This window comes from Eurypyga helias, unplaced genomic scaffold (genome assembly GCF_000690775.1).
Source record: "Eurypyga helias isolate BGI_N326 unplaced genomic scaffold, ASM69077v1 scaffold34382, whole genome shotgun sequence".
NCBI lineage: Eukaryota > Metazoa > Chordata > Aves > Eurypygiformes > Eurypygidae > Eurypyga > Eurypyga helias.
In genome coordinates this window covers 1-15,888 of record NW_010238406.1, presented here as the reverse complement: position 1 = coordinate 15,888, position 15,888 = coordinate 1, and the positions used below count along the sequence as shown (strand labels likewise).

At 36.2% G+C, this 15,888-nt stretch overlaps 1 protein-coding gene across 1 annotated transcript; it reads right to left on the bottom strand.

Moving 5' to 3' along the window:
* Nucleotides 1–1,027: 1,027 nt before the first annotated feature.
* On the bottom strand, nt 1,028–15,868 carry LOC104506776 (solute carrier family 12 member 2-like; the record flags this gene model as incomplete). Its single annotated transcript, XM_010147838.1, has 9 exons — nt 1,028–1,176; nt 5,678–5,762; nt 5,853–5,980; nt 6,406–6,514; nt 9,489–9,599; nt 11,176–11,315; nt 13,054–13,149; nt 13,764–13,839; nt 15,746–15,868. Coding segments are annotated over 9 exons (1,017 nt in total), but the record flags the coding sequence as incomplete, so codon positions are not given.
* Between the last annotated feature and the right edge of the window lie 20 nt (nt 15,869–15,888).

Sequence of the window (15,888 nt, the reverse complement as noted above, 5' to 3'; positions counted from 1 at the left end):
ATATTTCTAGAAGAGAAGTTAAGGGTGTAAATGCTTTACTGACAGAATATTTAAGAAAGAAACTTTTGCTATAGCAAAATAATAAACAAGCATAGAATAATCTTTGTGGAAGCAGTATGAAAATTTTTTTCCCTGCAAGGATGGCTTGATCAATCTTCCCTGGAAGGACTTCTTATAGATAGAATCTGTGTGCAAGTCTTCATCACTTTTATTCTCATCTGATTTAAAACATTTTTATTTCAAGTCCTTCACTTTACTACACTTGCATCAACTTCTAGCAATTTAGTTCTTACAATCTACTCAGATTTTACATTCTCTTTCTAGGTTCTGTTCATTGCCTCCATTTATTTACACTATCTATTTTTTAATATTACATCTGTTTTATAAATTTGAGACATCTGAGTGAGATGTATGCAGATAATGTTTGTCCATTTTAAGAGCTAGTAAGTTACTATTTAGGTTACTAAAGTATGAGACATTAGGAAGCTTCTAAGCTAGGGGAACAAAAGGGGAACCAGGTCTAGCAGAACCAGTATGCCATGGTGCTACCTAAGCACCAACTTCAAATCAATTGTTTGCCAGAAGAGCTGAATGCAGCACAAAGCATACCTAAGTGATAAAGTCATCAAGCTGTGCACACGAGTAAGCTGGCACTTTCAACCTCAAAATCCGCATCCTTTCAAGTTGTAAGACAAATACAACAATCCTTGCTCACTTTAGGGACAAATTTATGTTTGTAAAGTATTTGTTCTCAGTTAGTTAACCTACACATCACTGAATGATGACATTCAGATACCCAGAGAGATAAAGTTGCAGTCCCACCACCTAACCTAAGCCATTTCCTCAAAAGAGTAAATATTTATACCACCTGTGTATAAACACCCGAAAGTTTTTAAGACACATTGTTTTACATACTAGCTACAGTGTACCACTTTAAGCATTTTTAGACTACAATTTTTCTTAATATGAAATTCAAAAAAGAACAAACAAAAAAGTCAATGAACAGATTTAGAAGAAAGTTTTATACCTGGAAGTTGTTCATCAGCCCATACTGACACTCTGTTTGACAGGATGAGAAATCATAGTTTAATTTGCAAGCTGCAGTAGTGCAATTTGTCAGCTCAGTGACAATGGTGTTGTTAATGTTTCCTGTGGCGTCTCGAACAACACAGGAACCTAGAGTGGACATAATCACAAAAAAAAGCATTAACAGACTGAGCCTGACCTTAAGGACATGTGCCAAGCTCAAATCCATTTTTATGTAAGCATTCTCTCACAAAGCAACATTAAAATATGCATTTACATTTTTATTACATTTCATTATTAAGCACATCTTCACTATGAAGAACAAATATACACAAGCAAATGAATTGCTGTCTTCCATGACATGTTCTTCAGTTTCTCAATAAATTAGTCTAATAAGGAAAGTTTTAGCACAGAGGAAAACAATGTCAATACACCTGCAAAACTTGAACTCAACATATTATCTCTCTGAATCAGAAGTTTCTGCATAGCTCTTTAACTGGTCAGTATTACACTACATCAATTGATTTTACAGTTTTTCTTTTGTCAATTTTCCTGGAGGAATGCATTTTTGTCCTGAAAGTACCAATGTATGTAGACAGGTGTGCACAGTGTTGCAGTTATTTCTTTTCCAGGTTCAGACATTCAAAAAAGATTTAGTTTGTCATGAAAGCCTGGTACAAGCCATTTTCTAACACTTAAGCCATTTCCTATGTCACTGTAGTATTTTAAGTTGGATTCATGGTAAAAAACAAAGCCACAAAGTGTCATTCCTACCACACTTTTATAATCGTCACTTAAACTGCTGTCTTCATCTATGATTATCCAAAATTTCACTGGTCAAGAAAGTGCTGAAGACACAACGTTTCAGCCCTTAAGTACTAAGAAAAACTAAAAAGTACTAAAAAGCCCTAAAGTCATCTACTTCAAGGGGTTTTTGTCTCATAAAAGACAAAACAAACTAGAGCAGACTAAGTATTATTTAACATTCTATGGTTTAATAGTTGAGGTAGTTAAATTGTTACTTAAGACACCTTACTTAGGTCTTTTAGGTACTTGAGGTACCTAAAAGGAGGTCCTGGTAACAGAACCATGTGACTCCTGAGGACCTAAACTACTCACTTGCAAAATACGGAAGTCACAGATGTGCTGCAAACTTAAGTTTCTCAAATAAAAATCCCTGTTATCTACATAATGTGTTTCTCTTTCACTGGGAAAACAAATTCCTAAATACCTATACCGCATTTAGATTGCTTCTCAGCCATTAGAACTTGATTAGCAGGCCACAATTACACCTGGTTCTGGGCAGTGGATATTAACTAATGCTTCCACTTTTCAGATTTATTTTTAAGTTACTTATTAGACATAATTGGTTGAATTTCAGTAAGAGTTTCTTAAATTTATCACCTGTCTTATGTTTTTCTTGTGGGTATGTGCAGGGGCTGGGCTTTTTCTTGTTGTTTTAGTTCTGTTTTAAATAGCATTAAAAGCTCTGCATGAGCAAAAGTTTCTTTTCTTCCTCTATGCACGAATCTGCCCTAGTGATTTTAAGCAGTATACAATGGATGTGACGATATACTTACCTGAACTATTTCTAGACAGCATTTTGTTGGTAACAGATTGCAGTGGCAGAGCCACTAAGTTGAGCAACACATTAAATAGCTACAGCGCACTATCACAGCTCTGCTCTTCCTCATTCCCTTTTTCAGAGTTCAGATCGAAATGGCTGGCAGGTCTTCCACACACAGAGTCAAAGTATGACAGCATACTGGTTTTTCTTGGGAGAGTGCATTTTCTTCACGGTAGCTAGTACTGGGCTATGTTTTGGATTTGTGCGGAGAAGAATGTTGGTGACACTGATGTTTTAGTTGTTACCAGGTAAAGTTTGTATCAAATCAAGGACTTTTTCAGTTATCCATACTGCACTTCTCTACAAGAAGCTGGGAGGAGACATAGCCAGGACAGCTGACCCAAACTGAAGAAAGGGGTATTTTATTCCATAAAATATCATGTTCTGTATGTAAGTCAGAGGTACTGGGCTGGGAGTCTGGTTTTTGGATCTCTCTGGCTTCTCGAGGACTAGCTGGGTGTCGATCGGCAGGTGGAGATTTGGGACTTTTTCCCATTATTTTCATTCTGTAGTAGTATTTTCACGACATAGTATTACCAGTATGGTTATTTCATATAATTTATTTTCAATTATTAAACAGTTTGTTATCTCAACCCACAAGTTTTCTTGCTTTTTGCTTGAATTCTCTTTCCCCATTCCATTGGGAGAGGCGGAAGAGAGCGAGCAGCTCTGTGGTGCTTAGTTGCTGGCTGGGGTTAAACCACGACAGACAGAAAGGCTCAGTGGTACTATGAACAAACTTAATGTGAGCCTTACTATGAAAGAGTAAGGGCAGGCTTTGTTCTCAGCAGAGGATATTTAATATCTAAGTGAGGTCCATACATTTTATTTAACCCTCATTCTCAAATGTTTTATTCATTTGTAAGATCATGCCAACATTTTCCCTAAGAGCATCTAAGTTTTTCTTCCTGTAAAAACAAAATTTCACGTTTTTGTAGGCATTTATAATCACATTCCTGCCAAAGCCATATAAAGTTTTGCCATGCTATAAGCCTGAGGTTAGCAGGCCATCTTTATCAAATTATCTCCTACCTACATACAGCCAGCAAGAACTCCAGAGATACTACCCTGAGTCCTTCAGACTGCAGCTGAGAATGCTTAACTTCTCTAGTGCTACAAGCAGATACAGTTAGGCTCTCAATTAGTTTCACTTCTCTGTGTACAGAAAGTACGTCTTAACCCTACTCAGAAGTTAGGGGATTTTATTTGAACTTCTATTGCTTTCAAAGTAATAAATATTGTCCTTTGAAATATTTTTTTCAAGAATTTTTAGAAAAGATTGCTTATGTAACCTTCCTCTTGCCATCTGCACAGCTGTATTAGTCCCTTACTAAAATATGAAATGGCACGCCTTCTCCTCATAGGTGTTACCTTTTTCAAATAAGGTGCCTCGCTCTAGAAGTAGGACTAGCAAATTTTCCTCTTCTAAGCCTTCTCTACCCAGTTTCTTAACCCTCTTTCTCACTATAGAGCACGTAAATACTGGGCTAAATTCAGAACATTATCTTCCCCTTCAGATGCAATTACTCAGTGACATTTACTAGGCTCTTCAGAGTTTTAATGACTTGTTTATTTCTACTCCACAAACTTACAGAGAAGATAGTGTGTGGGAAAAAGAATTAGTATTTATTCAGTTCCTGATCTATTGTCTCAAAAAAAGGCTAAACTTCTCTCATGTCATAATGTCTGTCTTCTGCAATAACACTGGTCTTTTCTAACTAGCAGAATTTTAAGTTATAGGAGGCAACAAAGGTAGGACATTTCTTAAGCAAACAATTTCACATCCAGTTGGTTTTACAAACTGTTCCTTTTGCGATATGAAAAATAAGGTTTTCATGTTTGAAAGATGATCAAAGTATTCCATTAACAAATAAACATTAATGAGCATTTTGCTCTCATGTGGGTTCAGGTTCTAAAGTATTCAAATTTGGTAGCAGGAAATAGTAAGGAAATAAGCATAGGTCATTATGCTGCATAAAGTACAATCACTACAGAGCAACTACTTGGCAGAGCTACAGTACAGTGTTAGCCAACAGAGGCAGACAAGCAAGATTGGTATCTTTGGAAAGGAAATATCATTAGTGGTAAGATCAATGGTACTCTTATAAATGAGAATTTCACTCAAAAGGCAGCAACGCTAAGATAAGGCAAGGTCTCATATAAGAAAACTGATTACTGCCACCAGACATTAATTTGTGTGACACAAATAAAAACATTTCAATCATAGGCAAGAAATATGAGATACACAATTACAAACTTATGTTCTCAAGGTTACTGGAATAGAATTATTTAATGGGTGGGAAAAACCTGATTGACCATTGGTACTCTAGAGAAAAACTGATACAAAGATCATTAAACCCCAAGGCAACGTCTACAAAGAATTTCAAACCACTGTGGGGTAAGGAAGACTGGGAAGAGAGGTTATACAAGATTCTTAACAGTCCATGATTGTTTCTCTTCTTTCACAGGAAAATAAAACTACAGACAACATTTCTGAACATGAGAACACTTCTGACAGCGGGCTGGCCAGATGAACATACTGCTCACTCTCCACCATCGACTGGGGAATTACGGCTCATGCATCCTTACCAAAAAGCCATTTAATCATCCCACAATTCACTTCAGATAAGTAGTTAACTACCACTACCTTCAAACCAATACATTTGTTCAATGTGCATTTTCTGAAAACGTATTTCTGTAATCCAGGTGTTATCCCACTGCTAAACTGTAAGTCTTTTAACATAAATAACAGCAACAAATGAGAAAAAATCCCTATGAACTTTTTTGTCATCTTTAGTCTGAAGCAGTCATTAGTCTTTGAAAAATATCACTTGTTTAAGGAAATTATAAAACCAGCTGAAAATTGGACTGCCAACAATAACAATTAGAAACCTCTGGCTATTACTTTCCCATGCATGAAAGTCAATTACATAATGACTTGACATATTGAATTACATAAACTGTATCAAAACACACCCTCAGAATTAATGTGAAAGGATAAAGTTAAAAACATTCTCTATTTACCTACAGACACTGCAATTCCTACGTAAACCAATGTAGTGATTAAGATGGCCAACAGCGTTCCTTTAGGTATGGCTGACTGAGGATCCTGAAAGAAAAATGTCAGTGGACAGTGATGACAGAGCTAAATGTTTTTAAACTCTGTGTTTGTAAAAAACATTCGCTAATCACCACTCACCGCAAGATCACCTGAGATATTTGCACCAGCAAGTATGCCAGTTGCAGCAGGGAAGAAAATAGCAAATACAGAAAAGAAAGTTTCGTCGTGTCGGAAATCTGGTCCAAAATTCTCCGTAAATATTTCAGCTGTAGAAAAAGATTTAAGTCTATCAATATTCATATAGAAGCTACGGTATTAGCCCATTCCAGCCATTATTAGCACCATGAAAAAGCTTAAAGTGACAGCTGTATGACCTTCTTAAAATTAAGCATAGAACATTTAAATCCTAATTCATCACTTCACCTCAAAATAAAAGTCAACACAAAATAGACTTTAAAATCAGAAAAAGTATTTACAGTATCATTCAGCTTTTTAAAATTCAATATAATCAATGTTAAGTAGGCAGGATAAAGTTTTCGCCAAATAAATTTAAGGAACAAAACTGCAGAAGTTTGAAAGAATCAGGAAAAAAAGTCTATATAGGACTGTTAGCTATCTCACATGCTTAACTTAATTATCACAGCATGTCTCCACATTGCAATGACAGTACTTACAAACTGTTCCAACATACCTTTATAGCCAAAGAAACCTTTAGGCCTCTTGCTATCCAAAGGAATAAATGTTCCTATGACAAAGTTTCCAATAGCAAGTATAAGGATCACCAGTAAGACTATCTGTGCCTGAAACATAACGATTGCAGTCAGACAGAAGAACTTGCTCTTTTTTTACAGTTTCAAGATCAGTATTATGTTCTAAAATGTAAATACTTGATTCCAAATTCAGCTTACTCCTCTCAGTTTGTTTTCCCAAATAAGACAAACGGGAGAGAACATGTACCAGGACATTTAAACAGGAACAGGAATAATTTTTAAGTTTAATATCCATTCAAAAGCGATTTTTTTATTACCATATCCCTCAAGGTTAGACTTCCGAAGACAAAATACGTAAGAGAACTATTTCCTCTATAAGCCTTCCATAAGGAATGGATTTGAGTAGACTGTGGAAGAAGAAAAGAGCTAAATGCACACTAGTGCTAGGAGTACTGCCTTATTAACTGTGATCATAATACCTTGCCTTATACTCTAGTGTGCAATGTTTACTTTACTAAGAATTTTATTACATCAGGAATCAAATAGCTTTTTTTTTTTTTGCTATTTTATGCAACAGGCTAGGTTATGTTGTTACATTATGTTGTCAACCCTTATTTATGAAATTACATTGCAGACTACCACAATTACTTGTTAATTTCTGGTTTTCTTGAGGCTTTTTTTCATTACAACCAAAAAGTTTAGCCACTGTTCAATAAAACCATTATAAACCCTACACCTGGAACAAGTAGTACTTTAAACCATCTAACACCTCAAAACTGTGAGTAAAGATAAATCTAGTCATTGAAGAGGTGGTTCAGGTTTTACATTTGCATAAGCAACCACACTGCCCTGTTATCTTTTGTGTTATTTCATTTCTTACAAAGGCATAAGCTAATGGCTCAGGGGAAGCTATTCGTAGTTTGACATTTTCAGGCCTAGGATCAGAACTTTACATGCAATAGCACTGTGGCATTACTGACTGCTGTAAAACCAAGTTTTCAGTTCACACAGCCTCGCAAAAAAACCCAGGATAGAACAGCGATAAACAGAGCATGACAGCTAAATGCAAAGATCCCCTGAAAAAAACAGTTTGTGCATCATATTTAGATCTCTTCTTTGCCAAACCCAGAAAATAGGTGAGGGGTGTAAGGATGCAGCTGGGTGCTTACAGAAGTGTTCAATAAGCCCAGAGAATTTAATATGAAGTTACCACATAGCAATTGTCACAAGTGGATTTACCCAGTAACAAGCCTAGGCTGCCACTAAAGCTAAGAGCATTTCCTAAGTATCTTCCTTACATTCAAAAATCTCAGACAAAGAATGGGTTTCTAAGCCTTCAAGACAAAGAGGTGTGTATTAAGAGATCACAAACTCCGAAAAGTCATTTTTTAAGCAGGCTTCCCAGGAAACCCAGTCTTTCTTAGCGTTTAGAGCTACTTCAAAGGCATTATTATAGATTCCCCTTGTCCCATCTTCCAAGGCATTCTCTAAGTCATGGGGAAGGTATAGGAGAACATCACAGATACTTTAATCAAGTGGGAAGTATTAGTGTTTTGCTCTGCTAAGCTGTATGTTAACCCACATGAAGTACTTGATTGACACATTCACTTGGGTTACCATGACCCCTACCTGGCTACTTCCATGATGCAGAAACCAAGCCAACAAGCTTGGATTTTTGAATTGAGCACAGAATTTTTGCAAGCTACCTATTTCTTAATAAGGATGGTGCTGCAGTGATACCACAGTTCAGGTTGGCATAGAAACATTAAACAGGCAAATTTCTATGCAAGCTATTGTTACAGAATTGCTCATGCTACAGAGCAAAGGATTTCTTGTGACTAAGTCAGTGGCCAGAGGGTTAATAACTATTCATTCACAGGAAAAACTGAAAGTCTGAGATTAGAAAGGACAGTATTGTTCAAAGTCAGGTGCATAAAGATACCATTACAACTTGAAGTTACAGACATTGAAGGACTACCTGAGAAAGGTAAACAATTTTTACAGAAGTGTGCTGTTTGATTTAGAAGTACATGCCACAGTCAATTTCTGTGGTAGATCCAGCTAATGCACTTGATCTTCACTTCCTTTTTCTACGATCCCTATTTCTGGGGGATGGAAGAAACAATGAGAAGGAAAACCCTCTTTCATTTTGATTATGAGTATCACCATCATCTTGATGCAGGAGCATAAGAAATTTGTAACACTTACACAAAGAAACTCCTTCAGTTGCCACTCAGTGAGAAAATAGAAACTGTTGTGAACCAAATAGCAAATGGGAAGTGAGGCTCTTCTCAATTATTTTTTAGCACACCCAGGATAGCTACTCAGAAAAAGTAAGGTGCAGGAAACGCTAAGCAAGCTACATTGCCTAGTAATGCAGAGCAGAAAACTAATAAGGGAACCTCTAAGTTAAGATATCCTAGGATCTGTACATGTTTGTTCCCACAACCAGAGCTGACGTAAGACCATGCAGCCACGAGAAGAGGAAAGTAGGTTCTACCTCCTACGCATTCATCACTGCCAATGCTCACAATGCTCCACAGTGCTGGGCCTAGTCACTGCATCACACTGTCTGGCTGTTTCCAAGTGAAAACAAAGAGAGTGGAAGGGAAGGTAAAAACACTGGCTTTGAGTTAGCAGAAACTACACAACTTGAGATTAGCTTCAGCTCCAGCCTTGTATTTTCCATCCACTGAGCTCATCTGAAGTTCCCAATGAGGGAAAATTTCCATGCTAATGCTCTTACCTTTTCTTGTTGTGCTCTAAGTTACCCAGAAGAGGGTAATATCATTAACCTACATGACAGTTTGATTAAGAGCTGATTATGCTCATTTTTAGGTCCTCATAGATGCTTAAGCTTCCAGCAGAGTGAAGGTCTGAAATACTGTTCAGACCTTGCACAAACTAGTGCGAGACAGAGAGCTATTTCATAAAAACTGTGCACTGACTGACGTCTAACATATCATCCATGCAATACTGAGTGCAATAAATATATGAAAAATAAATCAAATAATTGAGATAAATTATGAAGCAGAAAGTAAAAGAAAAGGTGTTAGTTCCTTACTTTTGCTTCCCACTCCATTCCAGCAACAGAAATACCCAGCAATATTACCACTGTGATAGCTCCTATGATTCTGATATCATTAATTTCATCAACCATCAACATGCCATTTTCCTAACAAAACAAACAAAAGGTACAGTTATATACTTTATCAAGTACTTATCTTCTCTACTTCAGAACAGCATTTTATTGACAGTAATTAATAGTGTTAACCTCTATATCACAAATTTACTTATTTTATATTCCCCTGTACAGGCAAAAGGAATTTGGTTTTTGCCTTATTTTACATCTCTGAATTTTCTAAATGGCAATATCATTCTTATTCATAGTCCATCCCCAGAGAGAAGAGTCAGTCTTCAACTACCAGAGAAATAGATTAGTCATCAAGGCAACTGCTACCATCTTGCACTTCTACATGTATTTTACTTATTGTTCACTATTACTTTTGATTTTTTTAATGTATTCCAAACTTCTTCCCATCTACGAAAAGTATGGTTGAGTTCTTCTCAGTGTTACAATTAACCAAAAAATCCATCAGACAAATACTACTTGGTCGTGTTTAACTTAGAGAATTCTTTTTAATAAGCAGAACTCCTTTGAAAATTAGTTTAATATAAATGACTATCACTTACATGAAACAGTGCACTACTAAGAAACACAGCATTGACAACCTATGATTCTGCTTCATGTATCTGTACTGCCACTCTTCTCAATAGCCAGCTTGGACTTTTTCACAAATTATACATTTTAATTTTTCAGGGAGATAAAAAGTGTGGGAAGTTTCCACTTCACACTGATGATAATTTGGTTTTTTACAAAAAAACCTACTGATTTACAGTAGTATTTTACTGGTGTATCAGTAGTAACCTTATACATCATTCCATGTCTTTGAACTGGTCAGGGCAACACCCAGTATCAATAGAGGCTGGGGGAAGAATTAATTGAGGGCAGTCCTGAAGAGAAGGACTTGGAGATGTACTTTGATGAGAAACTCAACATGTCCCAGCAACATGCGCTTGCAGCCCAGAAAGCCAAACATATATTGGGCTACATCAAAAGAAATGTGACCAGCAGGTCAAGCAGTTTCTATTTTGCTCTCATGAGACCTGATCTGGAGTACTGTGTTCAGCTCTGAGGTCCCCAGCATAAGGATATGGATGTTGCTGTGCGCACAGAGGGCCGCAAAGGTGATCGGAGGGCTGAAGCGCCTCTCCTCTGGAGACAGAGTGAGAGAACTGGGCTTGCTCAGTGTGTAGAAGAGAAGGTTCTGGGGAGACCTTATTGCAGCCTTTCATTACTTAAGGGGGCTTATAAGAAAGATGGAGATAGACTTTTTAATAAGGCTTGTAGTGATAGGACAAGGGGTAATGGTTTTAAACTAAAAGAGCGTAGATTCAGACTACACATAAGGAAGCTTTTTTTTTTTTTTAAATGATGAGGGTAGTAAAAAACTGAAACAGATTGCACAGGGAGTGTAGATGTGTCCCATTCCTGTAAACATTCAAGGCCAGGCTGGATGGGGCTTTGAGCAACCTGATCTAGTTGAAGATGCCCTTGCTTATTGCAGAGGGGTCGGACTAGGTGACCTTTAAACGTCCCTTAACCCCAAACCATTCCATGATTTTATAATTAGATGACAGCTCAAACTTGCATGAAGGACAGTGCAATATAACCACTATGATCCATATACCTTGAGCAGTTCCACAACCGTCTCTGCAAAGCCAACAACATACATTGCTACAGCAACAGCATTGGCAAATGCAAAAATCAGTCCTATGGCACCACCAAACTCTGGCCCCAGGCTCCTGGAAATTAAGTAATATGCACCTCCTGTGGGGGGGGGAAGATAAAAAAATGCTACATGAAGGAACCTAAAACTAGACAGTCACAGCAATTTAAAGTTTACATGAACAAAATGCTATTTATTCTTACATCTTCCCTGATGTATTACAAAATGACTCAAAGCTCAATATTTTAGGCACTGGCATGCTGAAGTTTCAGAAATACATTTCAAGTTTTTATTAGAAGACATGAGTTGGAAATAATCACCTGGCTCATGCACCACATCATATCATTCAGGTATGCAACAATTTCTATGGTTAAAAACAAATAAACACAAGCAAAAGTATTACTGTGCTTTTTATTTCAAACTACTCAAAGCATTTGTGCATAGTTCTACTATTACATATCTTCATTATCTATACCTCAAGAAATGGGCAAAGACTGTAACAAATCCACTCAAGTTTCAAGCCTCCATGACCTGTTTCTTAAATCTTTGTTAAGGGAATTTTCTACCTTCCAATGAAACATCTCAAACCCCATATGTGACAAATGGAAAACAGTACCAATAGTGCTAGAGAAGAGCAAAGTTTTAAATAACTGTAGCAGAGACACATTCCTCCAATTTAAGGCTAAGCTTTCTAGAAGCAACAAAATGTTTCAGCTCCAGTATGAAGTAAATGAGTGAACATAAAAAAATTTTCAACAGGAAATGCTTAATTTCACTGTATTACAACTTTTGCGCAAAATATATCTAAGTACCCAGCTTTGACATGTTTTGCAAATGAGAATGTTCACATAAGAATATTACTTCATAGGAACAACAGTGATTTTGTTCTACAGTTCTTTCCCAATCAAGTCTTTGCATTATTTTTTAAGATTGATTGACTTTTTAAAAAAAAAAAAAAAAGGGGGGTGTCTCATGAGAAAAGAAAGATCCAGTATGTATAATGCAATTTAAAAGAAGAAAGGGCATTTAAACTAAGCTTGACATAGTGCTAAGATTCATAGCTAATTCTTCCCATTGGGTCTGTTTACATTGTGATAGTGAGGTTTTTCTCTTCATTCTTAATCAAGAGAATTTTATAATCTTTATTTTCTGCGAGTAGCAGTCTTGTAATATTATGAAGCAGTTCGAGCATGTCAAAGGCACCAATCACTTACAAAACTATTTTGTAGGAATTGCTGATATCAGCACATAAGCCATGAAAGAGAATAAAAACCATCACCCTCAGGAAAGCTGGAGAACAGAGTTTGTGGAAAATTTCTTCTGTGTATTAAAAAATAACACTAGAAAAAGACCATGTCCTTTTGGAATGCTCTCATATACATACAGCTTATCCGTTTTATAGGATGTATTTTTTCATTAGTAAGTTTTACTTCAGGACACTAACACATACAGTCACACATGCACACTCTTAACCAACCAGTGCAGACGCAGAAGAATATTAAGACCACATTCATTCCTGGGTATTTGTCTCAAAATGTTTATATTCAGAAAAAAAAGAATAGGTAATGTTTCTTTCATAGTGGAAGAGCAAGCCACTAACCAAATCAAATTAGGAGCCTAATTACAGACTTATCCTTAATTACATGACTGCTTAGTCAAATATAGACCATAAAGAAGACTGCTCCTCAGAAAAATAACTCTTTCCTGCATTTTATCCAGAATGGTTTTTGCCTGATGGTAAAAAAAAAAAAAAAAGGGAAAATAACTTAAAGGTTCCATCCTTAAGTTGTATGCTTCAGAGTGATGAAAGTTTCAAAAGCTTTATGAAAATGGGTTTACCTCCTCTTACAAACCCATTTGTGGCTATTGCTGAAGTAGACAGTCCTGTAATAGTTGTCACAACAGTGGCCATTCCAATAACCAAGACAGACAGACCTTTTGGAAAAAGAGGGGGAAAACCAGATTTGAATCCAGCACTATTAAAACATACACATCCTCAACTTAACCTCTTTTAGAGAATTAAGTCTTGCAAATACAATACAAATCTACTCTGTGTGGTCCCACACATTCAAGCAAAAGGCTGTTTTACTCCTCTTTTGTACAGAAAAGTTTCCAGGATACAAATAAAACTGGATAAATGTTGCCTTTAACCAGCAGGGTAAAAGCTGTATCCTAGAGCTTCAAGAAAACACATGCCCTTTGCAGATGCCAGATCTTATGCAGTTCAATACTAAGTTAAGCGTTTGAAAAGAACTGTTTATATACCACACAGTTTATATATAGACTTTAATAACTACATCAAAAGTTTATCTCTACAGTTCACTAAAGACTTAAAAATGTCAATTTTAAATTACATACCTTACAGCTAAGTGAAAAAGTCTGAGTACACTTCACACTGTTTAAAATTTTGATAAGGGTAAATAACCTTAAAAACTGGCAATATTAAGATAATTTTCCATACCTCTTTAAAGTGTAACCTCAGGATCAACATCTCTTTCGAATCACATTTAAAAGCCACTGAAGTAAAATTATAGCATTAGGACACATACCTATCCCAGCTTGTCCTACAATCCATGACAGTCTGATGAAGAGCATCACACCCCAAATATTTAACATACATCGTACCTGAAACAAAACAAATTTTACATAGGTTATGTCTTATATCTGCAGTCATTTCCACTAATTCTTCACTTCAGTTTTTAATGTTATTGAAATTATCTTGCAGTCTTTCCTCACTACTTCTCAGATTATTTCACAAGAACAGATTTTTTTAATTAGACTATTAAATTTAGGTCTGACTAAAAAATAAAAGGGAACCTAGATATGATTATAAAGTTACTACCATCAACATAGATAATTACAGTACTTCAATATCTGACTCTTGCAGTATGTCTTGACCAAACAATAAAAATAATTTAGATCCTGATCTTTAGGATACAAAATCCATACTACAGAATACATGACCAAAAATAAGATCGTGACATCTACAATGATTGTGAGGTGTACAACTCCAGTTCAGATTTCCCACAAATCCCCCAAAAAATGCAGTAAAGCAATGCCCTACTAAATAATTTATTCTCTTTTAGAAAACAAACAATCCCCACAACTTCCTAATCCTAGAACTTTTTTATCTTATAACAGAGCTGCACACTAGCAGGATGGGGGGGAGGTATTCTTTTCGTCCTCGTATTTTAAACTCTTAGTCCTCAATAATACAGAGTTTGCACTGTACAGAATTTAGGCAGAAGACTAACAGCAGGTCTTGAGTCTCCTACCTAAAGAGTAAAATATCCATCCTACAAAAAAGTTTAGTTGGTCATTAGGACTAGAAGGGAGATAAAGACCCCTCCAAACAACAAAAGTAAAGTTGTTTTCAGAGGTTTAAAATATGTCTTTTGCAAAATGTAAATCACCTGAGCTGAAAATATTCACCCAGGCAGCTTATGTCTACTAGGAAATACTAACTGCAGCTTTCACACCACTGAAAATGAAGATATCATCCTTGAATCTTTTAAATAAATTTTGGAAGAATATGGTCAGCAACATTTATCCTGCAACTCCTAAATACTTAGCATTGTTGCTTACAAAAATAATCCAATACTATTGTATGGGTTTGGAGAAATTCAAAGTCAGCTTCAGATATGCTTTAAAATTAACAACTCTGCCCTTGGTTGTGGTACATCAAAGTCTGTAATAGCTGTTTCGCAGCTACCACAGGCACTCTCCTTCTCCCAAGGTGGAGAATAAGGCTACTTCAAAATTTGTAAGGAAGCTGCTAATACACACTGAAAGTTTGCTGAACTAAAGTTAGATATTCTGAATGCCCAAGTACAGCATGTTTTAACTAACTGTTGCATTTGTAGCCATCAGTATAAATTCATACAGATTTGGAGGTTAAGTATTAATCATTATTTCTCTTGGCCAAAATATTAAAAATAAACTAATATGCAATTGTGATAAAATTCCACCGTATTTAGTATTAAGACTTCCACAGCTTAGGAGAAGATGACTTTTTTGTAACAGGTTCAACAACCTAAATACTTAATCCTGGCCAAGTTTTGCCATACATAGGTAGGTACTCTCCTCAACACAATACTTGCTGCTTCTCTAAAAGTAAGTAGACAAAAATAAAGTTTTCTAACACTTCAGTCCACAAATTTACACATCCAAAGTGAACACACATTCAGTGTATTCTATCCATTTGCATTTGTCTTAGTCACTCAAGACTGATATGTAGTTTTTTACTACATATGAATACTTATATAATCTTTTTCTTTCTTGGTATTTATACAACTTGAAAACTGTAAAACCTGTGCTATGAAACCATGATCCCTTGAAAATCTGATGTCCTGAAGTATTAATTCCTTAAAATTCAGTTCAAACAAGACGAACCCTTTCTAAAATGACATCATTTTTCACATTTCTCACACAATGTCTTCTTTATACAGCACTGCCACAATCCCTCTCAAAAGAGGAGGTTACTAGAAAGATCGTATCTGTAAGAAACTCAAGTACAATACATCAAACTTACCAATACTCCTTTTATCCAGCCAAACTTGACCACCCCTTTGCTATCAGGTGTGTAAGTGGCAGCTGCTTCCCCAGCTGGCGTGCCTTCCTCTCCATTTGCATAGCCATCTTCAAAAGGCTCCTGGGGGGGGGAAGAGTCGGGGC